Raw genomic sequence first — 15,553 nt, 5'->3', positions numbered from 1 at the left:
TCAACGATGCTTTAGTGGGTGTGGTTCTTTGTTTTTTAATCCGAATTTTGGTACCGACTTTAATGATTGTGGTAGTATTTTTTTTTAAAGAAAAATAATAAGTTCAAGACACATTAACATTTAATAATTACAAATGCCAAATTAAATGTTTTGATTAATGGTTATAATTCACAAAACAATTGAAATTTACACTTTCTATTTTTTTTTTCACCATTTTGAGTGACTTTTTTATAATTTGCATTGTCCACACTAATACAAAGCATTCATATCAGATTTCATCTTCTTCTTTTTTTTTTTTTTTTTGGTTAATTCCCTAAAATTATTCAATCAATAATTATGTTTTATTTAAAGTAAGAGAAGAATCCAATACTTCATATTATTTCGAAAAAAATGGCTATCTCAAAACTTTGGTAGTTAAATAACATTAATCACAATAAATTAAAATTTTCTGTTTGTGTTTTTATTCTTATTATTTTTTTTTTTGGGACAGGCTTTATTTCATGGCACATGGTCCAACGAAGTTATTGTATCTCACCAAATAGGTAATAATCCTAGTTCTCTCTGTTTCTTGTACTACTTAATCCTAATAACTTTCTCCACACCACCCACACCCAAGTCTTCAAATCTTCTTCAACATGTGCTGTATCATTACAAATGAAACTCATTGGCACTCCCCTTTTCTTCAAGCTCTCAAAATTTTCTTCTGTTAAGCATAAATGGCAAGTTCCTTCTCTGATTAAGCATGTATGCTTATTGTGCCTGTTTTAAGAAGCCAATTAACTTCGGTATAGAACTTGATCAAGGGGTTGGTTTTGAAGAAATATAGTTGTTTGGTGCTGATTCGACGAACCGGGTGCCTAAGAACACAACAAATTTTCCTTGCAATACTTCTTAAACCGCAATGCAATATTGATATAGCACTCGAAGTCAGATTGTGGCCTGCAAATAATGAAAGGACAATTCAGTTAAGACTATAATGCTATATGCTTGAAAATACATTTGAAATTTTGTTTTGATCTTATGTAGGGAAAATGGTTTACCTTCTAATGGCATGACGATGATTTGGAAATACAATGATTTTGCAATCAACTCCTCTCTCCCTTAGTGCCCGAGCATACTGAGAAATTTTACAAACCTCAAGATCACTTGAAGACCTATCAGGCCTACTTTGTACTTTATCTTTGTTTTTATTTTCACATGGTCTTCATGTCCCGCTAATATTAATAAATTATTCCAACAATTTTCAGGTTAAAGCAAAAGCTTGAAATTAGTGTTTCTTACTTGCAGTCCATTATAGTATGGAACACGTCGATCATCAGCACCTAAAAGAAAAAGGGTAGGCGTTTTCACCTGCAGAGAGAGATCATCAAACTCCCACTTGGCTGGTAAAATCTTTCAATCACAAAAGGAAATTTAAATAGAATGGTTGCAAGTTTTTTTAGAATCTTTGAATTGGTTTCTTACTTTTCTTTTGCATTCTCATACGCATTTTCTAAAAGCACCATAACAAATTCCGTGGATTTAGTATCAGAAAACTAGCCTACAAACATTGCATACCTTTGAGATATGTGAAATAGGAGACTTGTTGTAGAACACAGTGAGATGGTGCTTCAGTGAAGATGTTTTTGGCCTCACTTCCATAGGCTCCTACATAGCACCAATCAGGGATATCTGATGTGCATGCCATCAAAGCAAGGTTACACACAGGGTTTTTCACTGCTGCTGCTGCAACAAAACTATCAGGTGCCTGCAGCACTTAGAACGAACAAAGATCGACTCCGTTTTCTTTAGTAAATTATAGTTCACGACTTCAGAAAAGAAGGTTATCATGCGCAACTTGGACAAATTGATAAACATCCAATCTACTATGGTTACCAAAAGTCATAATGTGTTATGGAAAATCATCAACTAGAAATGGCCGAGAATTGGAACGCATAAAGACTGTATGACACACAGGAAACATATGATGAATTATAGGTAGGAAATATATACCTGGCCAATCAAGTGGGTAGTCAAAAACCCACCATGGGAACCACCAAACAAAGTATTTTTGAATGGACTGGTTAATCCCATGTCAATGACATGGTCTATACCTATGAGTACATCATTGACATCCTGTCCCATATTAATATAAGAGATAAGTTTCCATTCGAAGTCAGAAGTTTTTCTTATTTTCAAACTAAAAATAATATTTTTGGAAAAAAAACCAGAATGAGCTAAGCACATTGTCAAACTTGATAGGAAATAAACTGAAATATTGAGCTTGTAAAACTATAGTAGATTGATAATAAACACCTGAGATCCAAAGTTCCCTGTTAGAGATCGTAGAGATTCCTCACCAAAACCCAAGGAGCCTCTGTTATCAATTACCATGTTCGAAGAAGCCTTAAATTAATTAAACTGCTGCTCATTGTTCATGTTGTAGTCTGATTTTTTCAAAAAAGATTCATTCGTGATATGGTAAAATATTTATTATCTTGTCCACCTTGTATGATCTAAATGACGAAAGAAACTGGCAAGTAAATTTTAATCAGTTTAGTTGGGAAGAAAATGTCGCACATAGCCTAAAGAACTTTTTGAGAAGAAAATAATGGCATAAGAAATTTTGATAGACAAGCAGACAATATGATTTAGTTAAATATAACATGAATTCAAAGGGAAAATTCTAATCCTTAACTCTAACGTTGATAACAATAACATTATAACAATACCAGTAATGAAAGGAAATAAAAGAAAAATTACCTATAATTAACAATTAACATGTTGTATCCAATTGAACAGAGAAATGCCAAGGGTTTTGAGAAGCTTGACAATGATGCAGAATGGGGCCCCCCATGCAGGTATACAATAAGTGGGTCATACATAGCATTTCTCTTTCTCTTGGAAGACAAACAAATATAGATTCAAAAGGTTTCCTTGCACCTGTAATGTTTTAAACATATACAGGATTCAAAAACCAATGCTTTTATCAACTCAATAAAGATGAGAAGGACAACATGAAGCTTTAAGACCTTGTGGATACTTTTCTTACTGCCAAAAAGTCATGGAATCATCAGCAACATCAAAATGGCATATAATACCTTTCGTCAGGCTGTCACAAACATCTTTGACAGGAATGTTTATTATGGTGAACTGAAGATTTGAGAGTGAAGATCTAACCTGATTCAAACAGAATATTCAATAAATCAATCATAAGCTTTCAGGATAATCCTAATATGCATAATCTAAAAAGAGATAAACATACCTTCTCTGTGCATCTAAATACAGGGCTTGTTACATTTAACCAACGCCATGTGTCATTTTTAGTTGCTTTATTGACAAGATAACCGTATTTGATTTGAGGAACATCAACTGGAGTGCTAGAGACTTCAAAAATGGAAGAAAAGTACAGATTTCATTTCACTTCTTTTCATATAGCAGGCTAGATTATTGGTAAATTTCATTTTATTATGTTACCTGCAACAACATAGTCCCCATCCAATGCAAGAACATTCCATGAAAAATCTGAGTCTGCAGAGCTGATACGTGATTCTTGTGCACTGTAATTTGACATATTTATCACAAGATAGTTAATCTAACATGTCTTAATTAGGGTCTGTATGAACGAGACTACAGTTACCTCATCACATTTACTGATAGTATTACTTGACGGCTGCCCCAGACAGACGGTATAATCATGGTATGCCCATCAGAAAGCCAAGGATTATGCAGGACACACGGAGTGTAAAGGCCAGGGAAGCTGCCATCCTCAGGAGACATTACAACAGGAATCTTCATAGACCATATAGAATAGAATAGTGCTAAGTTTAGTGATAGCAAGGAATAGAGAACGGAACTCATAAAGCCTGTTAACTTTGTTATTATCTGAAATGAATCTTTTAATGCATACTCTTTTGCCAAAATAAAATGCAACAGGTTTTATAAATGTTTATTACTTAAATGCACAAGCTGACAGAAACTGGGGTTGCTCACAGTACGGTTTTAATTTGCCAGTGAACATTGAAAGTGCATGGAAAAAGATGAGAACAGAAGAGCTCACCGCATCAACAATTTTCACAGATTTGAACTTGTTCTCATCCATGGGCCATTCAATTCTGTGAAGAGATTTTGTGCAACTATGTGCTCCAGATTCTACAGAACTCCTTTCAGAGAAAAACAAAAGGAACTTTCCATCTGGGCTGGAGAAACATAATGTGAACATTTTCAGATACAATCAACCATTTGTTGGTAATATCATCTGAAACTATTGATTCTTTCTCTTCAAGAATTATCAAAATAGCCAAAATTTCACCAGAACTTAAGAAAGCAAATGGTTAAGATAATCAAACTCTAAAGTAAGGGAGTGAAACTGAGATTGCTGAAACGTTGAGAACCAATAATAATCAAGTATATATATGAGATAAATACCTACCTGAACCGTGGAAAAACAGCACTGCTAATGCTTTGATGAGTTAAATTAATTGCAGATATGTCTTCAAGTGAAAATTTTCTGGAACATGAGAAATAACTAAAAGTTGTATGATTGTGTCATATGTTATGTCTGAGCATTACTCAATTCCAACATGAAGCCATTAACACATAGAAAGGCTAACCTACAAAACATGGACATTATGAAAACAACTTACTCATGAGCATGTGTATTGGCTTCTGATTCAAAGTTTGGTGCTCTGGCCACATATAATGCAGATGGCCTATTGTAGCAGACCTTTATTCCAAGTTTTCTTCTATCTGATAACCACGCCACAAAAACGAAATTTCTATCTGATGGATCCCACACAAAACTCTCTTTGTTATAACAGAACTTCAAACAAAAGCACTGTTAGTTAGTACCTGTTTGTGTTGATGACAAAAAGTGCAGGCTGTCTTTTTCTGGTATAGCTTTCACCCCAGTCGTCCTCAAAATCTCCTTGTCCTTTCCTTCCACCCAAAACCCTATTCATAGAACCAACATTCTTACTTCCCCCACTACAAAATGTAGGCTTGGGGGCAGATGGTTCCTTTGCAACATAAGCAACCAAAGTTTCCTCGGAGTTCCAAGAGATTCCCTCAAACCTGTATCATTCAGATATCTTTCAACTCTTCTACTACTAACATACAGAAAGCCAATCAGGGAAATTTGAAGTGTCAGGACCCATCCAAAATTCCTCACCGGAACCTTAGACAAGCCCTGATCCCAGGGAAACCCTACCGGACCCTCCTATGGAAAATCCGGCAGAACCTCCCGGGATGGACTTACCACAAATTACCTGCACTGAAAATACACTTCTATAATCACCCCCTTATTCCTCCCGCAAACTACAAGTTGTTCCACAATTTACAGCACTTCACAACAATAACAGCAGCCCAATGCATAAATAAAACATAAGTGTCCAAATAGTATATAGAGCTTTATGAAGTGCTAGTCAACAGAAATACAACAAAGATGAAAGAAATAATACAACTGAAATGAATGAGTACAAAGGTACTTCTCGAAACACGATAGCAGCGGAAAATTGGTTCGCTCCGGAAGAACGTCTACCACCCCTTGCACCTAAGGGAACGGAACTTAAAAACGTGAGATGCTAATCATCTCAATGAGTGACCCTAACTACTGAACGCTTTTAATGATAATAATAATAATAATAATAATAATACAATAAGGGAATTGAATTAGTACCAACGATTAATAAATAAATAATAACAGTTGGAAATGATAACTTTTCCCTCAAAACTCTCACTAATCACTCTGTTGGAAATGTTCCCTTTTTAAAACAATTTCACAAAACCCGATAATCGTACTTCCCGAAAACCAAGGGATCAAACATTTGATAAACAATAAATAAATAAATACCCCAATATATAATTAAAATGTAATAAATTATAATAAATAATTTTTGAACACTTTTGGGGTTTGAAACTTTATTTGAAAATTACACTTGACGCATCACACCATATACCGGTGATGCCCTCCGATACCCAGCGTCCTGAGCACCGACTGGCGGGGAGATTAAAGAGAGAAACTTGCAAATGGCACTTCGGCGTCCCGACAGTACCGCTGCTGAAACCATCATCCCGGCCAAGAAGGGGGGCGGCTGAGGCCAATAACAATCTTGCCTACCCACGGTCCAATGGCAACTCACGGGTGAAATAATAATACTTGCGCCCTGAAACACATATACATATACCAGAACACCAATACTATATGAATGCGTCTAAAATAATTATTAAACCAACTTTACCGTTTTCCAAAATCACCGTGGGAAATATACCAAAATTCTCAATCACCATCCCACCTATTTTTATTTAACAAACGGTACGGAAATATCGATAACAAATAAACCATAATTTTCTCGTAACACGAGGTTCAACAATTAAAATACCGCAGGCATAATTTATACAATTTAAACAAATATTTTGATAAAATAATTAACCCAATTATGCCCGAAAATAATACTTAAAACCTCGTACGATTATTACCAAAATATACTTTGCTCATGCATAATAAATAAATTAAATCACAATAAAACCATAATTAAATTGTACCACATGAGCATGATTTAAATACCAATTAAACATAATTAATTGTCCAAAATATTTTTAAAGGTGGGTCACTCACCTTAAGTGCGTAAATCAGCTAAGATCCTCCGCGGAATCAACTCCACTACTCGTACGCACACCTAAAACATTCACAGTATACCAACCAAATATATTAATATTTTATTCGGGTAATTCCCAAATGGGTACTCGGGGAGCGAACACAAACGACATCTAAAAGTTACGAGTTATATACCGAATCGAAGCTCGAGTGATGAGGATCACGGATTTGGTCTTACTTTCCGGTGATCGGACCCGACGTGGTCGGAATCTCGCCGGAAAGCTTTCGGGTTTCGACTCCGCAATTCTCCCAAACTGTCGCGAATTGGCGGAAACGGATGCCGGATTCGGGTTCAGGAGGTCGAACACAGTGGACAGGGGCCGGCGGTGAGACTGGTACTCGCCGGAACAGTAACTTCCGGCGAGCCGCCTCGGTCACCGGCAATCGTCGCCGGCGGCGGCGCGTGCGGTGGCCGTTGGCTGAGATTTTTTGCAGATTTATAGATCGAGGGGAGAGGAATCCAACGGGACCGGCGGTGAGGCAAACGGAGGCCGGACAGCGGAGAAATCGGGGTTTGAAGAATTTCGGCCCCTCGCCGGAAAAAGCTCCGATCCCGGCGCGTCAGAGGTCCGATGGCCGTGAAATTTGGTGGATAGGCCGGACTTGAGGAGGTGGTGAGGGGTGGCTGGCGCGTGTGGCCGGAAAATGGCCGGGAAGGGGTCAATCGGCGGTGGCCGGCGGTGGAGGGAAAAATCGCCGCCAATCTTCGCCGCCTCGATCCGGGCCCGTCCGGCGGCCAATGGCCGTGAAACTTTGGGGTTTTGCCGGAAATGGGGAGGGGCGTCCGCCTGGCCGGCGCGTGTACGGTGAATCGGCAGGAAAATTTGAAAAATTTCGGCGGCCGGTCGCTCTCTCTCTCTCTTTCCTCTCCTCTCTCTCTTTCTCTCTCTTCCCCGAGATTTTTGTCAAATAAAAGCCACAGTGTGACACTGTTCACTCCACGTGGACCAATCAGGTGCTGACACGTGGCATCACTGTGCACTTAAGTCAGATATAATAAAATATTACGGTATCCGGTGAATTTCAAACGTCCATAACTTTTTAACCAAATGTCCGATTTAAGCGTGCCGCTAGTCTATGAACTCGTATCGACGAGTACTTTACAACCATACAAGAGTCAAAACAAAATTACACCACAAGAAAAAGTCAACTCCCGGCACCTTTTGGACTGTTTGTACCTCAACTTGTTTTGCCCATAACTTTCAAACCGTAGCTCCGTTTTCGATGTGCTACTAGTCTACGAACTCGGGGCATCATGCACTTCGCCACGGTACCCTGGTCAACTGGAAATTTCAATTGGAACAAAAAATCAACTTTTGACCCGCTCGGTCAACGGTCAACCTCAGTCATCGTGCACGGATTCCGATGCGATTTGGGACGGGGTGTTACATGAAGCTTTATGGGACTAATTACCATCCATCAGTGTATATCGAACCATGAACAGACTCGGGTATATGGAATTCCTTTTCCATTTGTGATGGACTCCAAATTTCAAATTGGGTTGGAGATTTGCTATCGGTTTCCCTGACTACAAGAAGCTGTGAACCTGATGGCGATGGAACAATTATACATACTCCTGTCATCTCAATAGGAAAGGGAGCCCATTGAAAGTTTACATAAGTGTTACTTTCTTTTGAAATATGAGTGGAAAGTATAAACTTCTTCCTTTTGTTAGTCAAAAGACTTGGTTGACTGATTAAAAACATTGCCTGGGAATCTAATCCTGCAACAAAATTTGTTTAAATGTTACTGACAGATTTTTTCTTAAATGGTATTACTAACATGAACAATAATCATACCGCTTTTGGACTTAAAAATCCAGGTCTTATCAATGTTGGAGATGCTAGTGAATTCTTCAAGTAAATTGGACATCGAACTGTATTCTTCCTCAGTTGTTAAATCAGACATCAAAATTTGCTCTTCCTTAGTTGCTGAACTAGACATCATCAATGGCAATAGTTTGGACAATCTTGCACTGCATATTCAATGGCAATAGACGTCAAAGGCATAAAAAAAAAAAAAATCCAAAAGCTAATAGTTCAAATGGACATTTTGATTGGCATGTTTGGATATTGAAACCTCCCACATTTCTTTGGATTGACATGTTTGGATTTTTACCATACTATAGCACCTGAAATGGACCAATAGTACGCCTAAAGGCATGACCAAATTGTATGTGTTTCAATGTTTAGGTAGTTGGAGAAACCAAAGAAAAGTGGCCAAACTTATTCTAATAAAACCTTATCGGACAGAACAATAAAGGCAATTTTTGGCAGGAGGGATTGATTTTTATTTTTGTGAATGAATATTTTATTTGGGATTATATTCTCTGTAAAAAAAAAAACTAGAAAATGAATACATGAAGATCATATATAAGGAAGATGAATTGATAAAAATTTTGTTTGACATTGTTCATTAGGGTGTTTATCGTATTTTTATAACTTTTATAGAAGTAGAGACATTTTAAAGTTTACTAATTACTTTTAATAGACTATAATTGTATATATTTATATTAATTACTAATAAAAAGTGAAACCCTTTTTTTTTTTTTTGGGGGGGGGGTAAAGGAAATGTAACCCAACTTGGTTATTAACATTGTGCTAAAGCAAAAAATGGTTATTAACAAAAATGAGAAACCATCTAATTAAATTTTTTATGGAATTTAAATTAAACAGGATAGAATTCTTTATTTATTTTTAACCCAAATTGGATTACAGAATTGATTTGTTGTCAACACCTCCTCTCACCTTTTTTTCGTTTTTGGTTGGTACAAACACCTCATCTTATTTATTTATTTTTTAGGTAACAGGCAAATGACAAAAGTGCATCAGTGCATATGTAACATATATGTCATATATATTGTGCCGATATCGACTACTTTTTAAAACATGTAACATTTATTTTTTATTTATTTTTTATTTTTTTTAAGCACCCATTAATGCCCTTCATAATACGGACTAGAAAATGATCCTTAGCCCAAAAAAAAAAAAAAAAAAGGGAAAATGATAAAGATAAAGAGAAAGAGTACCATATTTGCGGATATGTAATGCAGCAAATTAATAAGTTATGAGCATGCAGAGAATTGAAGAAATTTCACCAGAAACTATACACAGAGAGAGAGAGAGAGAGAGAGAGAGAGAGAGAGAGCTTACTTAGAGAGTGAATGGGGTCTGAGTCCGAGATTGAGTGGAAAAGGTAAAACAGAGGAAGGAGAATAATGGATGGGAAAGAAATTTGAGGAGGCAGCAAATGGAGCAGAATATTCCGGCGGCATTGTTGTCATAACTGAAGATATTCCGGTCATCTTCGACTCTCTCCAAATTAAGTTCTGGCTTTCTTTCTTATTTTAGCACCCACGGAACTGCATTGGTTTTCCTTGACTATTACGTTTCACGTACCCATTGGCACATTGTTTTCTGTGCTACTTTCAGCGTCTCTCAGTCTCATATATAATATATTTTAATACATACATATAAATAGCAAATCAGTGCAGTTTAGGTCAGTAAATTTAAAATTTTATGTCCATTAATGTTCCGCAATAAATTATGGAAAAAAATTACCTGCGACATGTTATGGAACGTTGATCGGTATAGAGTTTTAAATTTAAAAGACTTAATCCCTTAACAAATTAAGCTATAATTTTACATAATGGTTAACAGGTTGATAGCTTTATGCTTAATTTGTTATAATAATATTATACAAATAAAAGGTGATGTGAAATATCAAATATATGATTGAATCGAGTAGGTAAAATGGTCTTATAAAAGAATTTGTAATCACATCCGGATCAAACATAAGATTTTATCAATTTTATTAACTTTGAAACTTAAGTTTTGAATGTTTAATACAATACTTGGCAACAAAATTGTTCCATAAATTTAAAATTTATAAAAAAAAATTTTGCCATTTGATGCAAAACTATATTTGTTTTATTTAAGGTTATGCAGTTTTGATTTAATGTGGATAAGGAGCCCCCTATCCATTCAAATTTTTGATCTAACATTATAATGATAAGAGTACGAGGTCCGTGATAACACAAACTATAACAATCAACCAAGCTACAGCCACGCATCTGTCAAAAACCAACAGATATATCATCCTATACACATGGCACCCCATAATTACCAACTGTCATGATTTTCGGTGACCGCCACTGATGTGGACATGTTTTACCGTTGAGAAAACAAAAAGAGCAGGCAAAACTACAAATTGGACAATTTTTTTTTTGGGTGAAAACTACAAATTGGACATGTTTTGCCGAGGATAAAGGTATAAATATACTCTTGGTTGACTTTTTCATTGCTTTTAACTACTTGGGAGCCTATTTTTAAAAAAAATTGTAAGAGTTTGTTGCTTTTTAAGAGACTCTAATTTCAATGAATTTTAATCACATGGTTCTGCATTTTTCAGGACCTTATGGGGAAGCATTGGTAGAAGAATTTCAATCTGTAGACTCTAATAAAAATCAAAATCCGAAAATATCCACAAGCAATAGTGCAAGACATCAAGTAATGGTTCTAAGTGAGAGCAGAGCACTATTGTAGACCCCAACTTTCTTTACATCACCATTTATATAGCATCTGTTAGACATATTATGCTTTGGGCATGGCAAACAGACTTTATGTGACTCAATGTTTATATAGCAGGACGAACCAAAGAAAACCGGCCAAATTATTCTAATAAAACCTTATTGGAGAGAACAATAAAAGCCAGTTATTGGCAGGGGGAAATGAAATTTTTTTTTTTTTTTGAATGAATATTTTAGTTGGGATTGGGAAAATCTTTTCTGTCCTTCAAATTGTGTTACAATCTCCATTGTATTCCATTTTTGAAAAATTATAAATTAATTATATGAAGAGGTAAGGAAGATGAATTGGTTCAAATTTTGTTTTTTATTCGTTAGGATGCTTATTATATTTTTTTATAGTTCTAATATAAGCAGTGACCTTTTAAAGGAGACTACGTTTTTACTTATAATTTGAGTATAATTGTATTTTTATATTAGTCATAAAAGTGAAGGAAAAAAAAAGTCAATTTAATATGTAAACCAACTTTATCAAAAAGAAAAAATTGGAAGAACCCTACTTGGTTTTTAACCAACAAATGAAAAAAAAAATAAAATTGGATGAGTTGATTAATGATCAACAAAGGCTCTTAATTTATTTATTTATTTCTTCATCAGCCAATAGATGACTTAATAAAAAATGTGCAATTTTTTTTTTTTATAATTAATGACATTGTCGATTTATCACAGATTCGAATTTAAATAGAAAAAAAAGAAAAAAAAATATGATATTTACCAACTCGGTTGCAACCTTGGCCGCTAATGAAAAATGTGCATTAGTGCATATATGTAACATATATATCATATCTAGTGGCTTTATTGTACAATTATAAGATGTTGCCTACTTTTTATGAAATTTAAGAACATGCAAGTTGTAACATTAATGGCCTTAGTAATACAGACCTCCCATTTGCTTTCCACAACTATAAACTCTATAATCTACTACCCAGTAAACAAGAAAATGATTCTTAGCCTGAAAACCCAAAAATAAATAAATAAAATGATAAACTATAAAAGATAAGACAAAGAATTTATACCATGCATACACCATATAATGGAGCAAGAAGTTAAACTACTTGTGATAGAATTATATGTTAAAAAAAAAAAAAAAAAGGTGATTTGAAATATCAAATATATGATTGGGTTCAATGATTTGAGTGTAGATGTTCTTATAAAATAAAATGTTTGCTAAATAATTGTTTAATTAATTTGTAATTCTTATATCGTTGAGATAATTTACACACTTTTTAAGACACATAATGCAAAATCTAACATAAGATTTTATTATTTTTGAATATTCATACCATACTTCTAATGAAAAACCATATTTCTTTTCTTGTGGATAAGGAGTCTGGTTCCTCTAACCATTCAATTTTGGAACATTATAATGATACAGTACCATCTCGGTGATAACAAAAACTAGAACGAACCAACCAAAACACAGCCACGCCGTTTGACAAAACAACGAACACAATATCCTATGAACGCGGCATGCCATAATTAGCAACTGTCACGATTTTTGGTGACCGGCAGTGACGTGAACATGTATTACCGTTAAAAACAGAAAGAACAAGCAACTTCAAAAGCAGAGCACTTGGAAGATTAAAAAAAAAAAAAAAAAAAAATGGCAGTTTGTTGTTCTTCACCTTCCATTTTCTCGACCCATTCAGTGCCCAAAATCAGCTCCTCCAATTCACTGGAACCTAGGATTACCGTGTCGAACCGGAGAAGCCTCGATTTCGGGAAGAGAACATGGAAGAGGTTGAAGGCAGCTGGTTTGTCTGAGATTGAACCTGATCTCAATGAAGACCCTGTTGATCGCTGGGCCACTAACAGTGTTAGCCCGGTACTCTCTTTCTCTCTCTCTCTCTCTCTTCTGAATTTGCTGGTTTAACAAAGACCCTTTTCGGAATTTTGCTTGCTATGCAATGCTTATTTGTTGCTGTGTGGTTTGATTTTCAGGAAGATTTTGTGTATGGAAAGTATGACGAGCATCACACTTACAATGAAGCAGAAGATAAAGGTATGTGTATTAATGGTTTACCTTTTCATTGCTTTTAGCTACTTGGGAGCCTTTCATTTTAAAATTGTAAAAGTTTGTTGCTTTTTAACAGACTCTAATTTCAGTGAATTAAATTAATTACATGGATTCCGCTTTTTTTTTCAGGACCATTTTGGGAAACATTGGTAGAAGAATTTCAATCTGTAGAACCACCTACAGGTTTTCAAGGTAAAGATTTTTAAATTTTCAAATCCTTAAATTTCACTAACAATTAATCACAAATGACAAACATTTTGTGGGTTTTTGTTGTTCTGGGCAGGTCTAATTTCATGGCTCTTTCCTCCAGCAATTGCAGCTGGGTACTATTTCCATGTTCCGGTAATACCAAACTGTTACAAGATATAATACTATAGAGTACAATTAGGAGATTCTTAATTGGTTTTTTTGGTAATATCTTTCAGGGGGAGTATTTGTTCATTGGGGCTGGTTTGTTTACAATAGTGTTTTGCATCATTGAGATGGATAAACCAGATCAACCCCACAACTTTGAGCCTCAGATATACAATATGGAAAGAGGAGCTCGTGACAAGTTAATTGCTGATTACAATACAATGGACATTTGGGATTTTAATGAAAAATATGGTGATCTCTGGGATTTCACTGTGAAGAAGGATGATATTACAAAGAGATAACTGATCATATATAAGAACTTGCATTTTATTGAGATAGTTGATCATATATAGAAACTTACATTTTACTGGGTATTCTTCATCAAAACGAGTATGGATTGTGTGGCAGGTAGACATTTTTTTTTTTTTTTTTTTATATATATATACATAAATTTTTATTTTTGTCGGTCAGTACTAAGTTGGGCTTGCTACAATAGCATCTTATGCAAGGGTCATGGTGGTGGAAGCTTGCCATTATTTTTGGCTAGTAAAATATAAGGTGGGATTTTTACTTTCTGCTACTGTATATGTGTGTTTATTCATGTGTATGCATAGGAGTTTAGAACTTAGAAATTGTGATTGCCCCAGTGATTTCTTAAGATTGTATCCATCGTATATGATATGTTAGACAAGCTGTTGACATGCTTCCAACTAACTGATGAACATATATGCTTATTACCTGGATTGTTCATTAAAAAGATAAAAAATAAAAAAAAATTGTCCATTCGTTTCATAAATTGATTATTTCAAACCCAAATTCTTTCCAGTGTCACATGTGAGTTGATATCATCCTACTGAAATCGACATAAATTCAGTTTTAAGATTTAGATTGATCAGTAGCAGGGACTGGGAGATACTGCTTTAAGCCAAAGAATAAGGAGTAATTTGGCAATTTGGTAAAGACACTGCTTTAAGCCAAAGATTAAGGAGTAATTTGGCAATTTGGTAAAGTTCAAGAGCAAAAATGTTCAATTGACTTACTTTATTTTCTTGCGTCACCCATTCATGTAAATCATTTAAAAACTTAAATGGTAGGAAAAAAAATGAGGAGGAAGGAGGAAGCCAACATGGTTGTTGGCTTAAATTTTGTAGAAACTTAAATTTTATTGTGTATTCTTAATCAAAATAAAGCATGTATTGTGGAAGGTAGCTTTTTTTTTTTTTTTGGTTTGGCAATTGAAGAAGTTTAACACTTCTGGTATTTTAAGAAGTTCAATACTTGTTATCAGTAGAATCTCAGGACAAATAATATATATCTATCCGGACGGGTCCTGATTGTAGAAGGACTATATATATATATATATATATATTTATATATGCATATATCTTGCAATTAATTGTCCCATATATACAAATGACAAGTCCCACATTATGTGGGTCCCACTGGCCAAAACAAAATTTTCCTCCCTTATCACATGCTTAATGTTTCAAAGCATGTTTATTTAATTTATGGGATAGGACAAAGGGATCCACATTTATTGTAATTAAGAAATTATCACATCGTTTCATTTATCTGGATATTTATTGTAATTAAGAAATTACCACAAACAAATTAAATAATCTAATTTGAAGAAAAAGAGTTGTGAATAAGTAGAAAACCACAATATCAACGCTAAACCATAAATAAGACAACAACCATAAATATATATGTGAAGTCCCACATCGGTTGGAAAGAAGAACGAAACATTCTATATAAGTGGGTGTGGATATCTTTTCTTTATGAGATCTTTTAAAACCTTGACGGTTGGGTAAGAGGATTCTCCAGATCCAAAGAAGACAATATCGCATGCAGGTGGTCTGAGCTGTCACGGATGGTATCAGAGCCGAACCCGGATCGGTGTGCCAGCGAGGACGCTGGGCCCCAAAGGGGAAAGATTGTGAAGTCCCACATCGGTTGGAAAGGG

The 15,553-nt window shown here is 35.1% G+C and overlaps 2 protein-coding genes and 1 pseudogene across 2 annotated transcripts; 1 reads left to right on the top strand and 2 right to left on the bottom strand.

The window, feature by feature from the left end:
• Positions 1-495: 495 nt before the first annotated feature.
• LOC107413109 (acylamino-acid-releasing enzyme 1-like) lies at positions 496-2,373 on the bottom strand (annotated as a pseudogene).
• A 2,450-nt stretch (positions 2,374-4,823) lies between these two features.
• Positions 4,824-10,003, bottom strand: LOC132799294 (acylamino-acid-releasing enzyme-like). The gene is made up of 4 exons (XM_060815423.1): positions 9,787-10,003; positions 8,434-8,609; positions 8,048-8,357; positions 4,824-5,052 (listed from the first exon to the last, which is right to left on the bottom strand). Exons 1-4 carry the CDS (start codon positions 9,936-9,938, stop codon positions 4,824-4,826), a joined length of 867 nt encoding a protein of 288 aa, XP_060671406.1. The 5' UTR covers positions 9,939-10,003.
• Positions 10,004-12,664: 2,661 nt separating this feature from the next.
• LOC107405120 (photosynthetic NDH subunit of subcomplex B 5, chloroplastic) lies at positions 12,665-14,366 on the top strand. The gene is made up of 5 exons (XM_016012130.4): positions 12,665-13,044; positions 13,161-13,221; positions 13,366-13,428; positions 13,520-13,578; positions 13,662-14,366. Exons 1-5 carry the CDS (start codon positions 12,823-12,825, stop codon positions 13,890-13,892), a joined length of 636 nt encoding a protein of 211 aa, XP_015867616.3. The 5' UTR covers positions 12,665-12,822; the 3' UTR covers positions 13,893-14,366.
• The last annotated feature ends 1,187 nt before the right edge of the window (positions 14,367-15,553 follow it).

Source organism: Ziziphus jujuba, chromosome 3 (assembly GCF_031755915.1).
Source record: "Ziziphus jujuba cultivar Dongzao chromosome 3, ASM3175591v1".
In the NCBI taxonomy this organism is placed as follows: domain Eukaryota; kingdom Viridiplantae; phylum Streptophyta; class Magnoliopsida; order Rosales; family Rhamnaceae; genus Ziziphus; species Ziziphus jujuba.
Note: the sequence above shows the minus strand (reverse complement) of the source record. Positions and strands in the feature narration are given on the sequence as shown.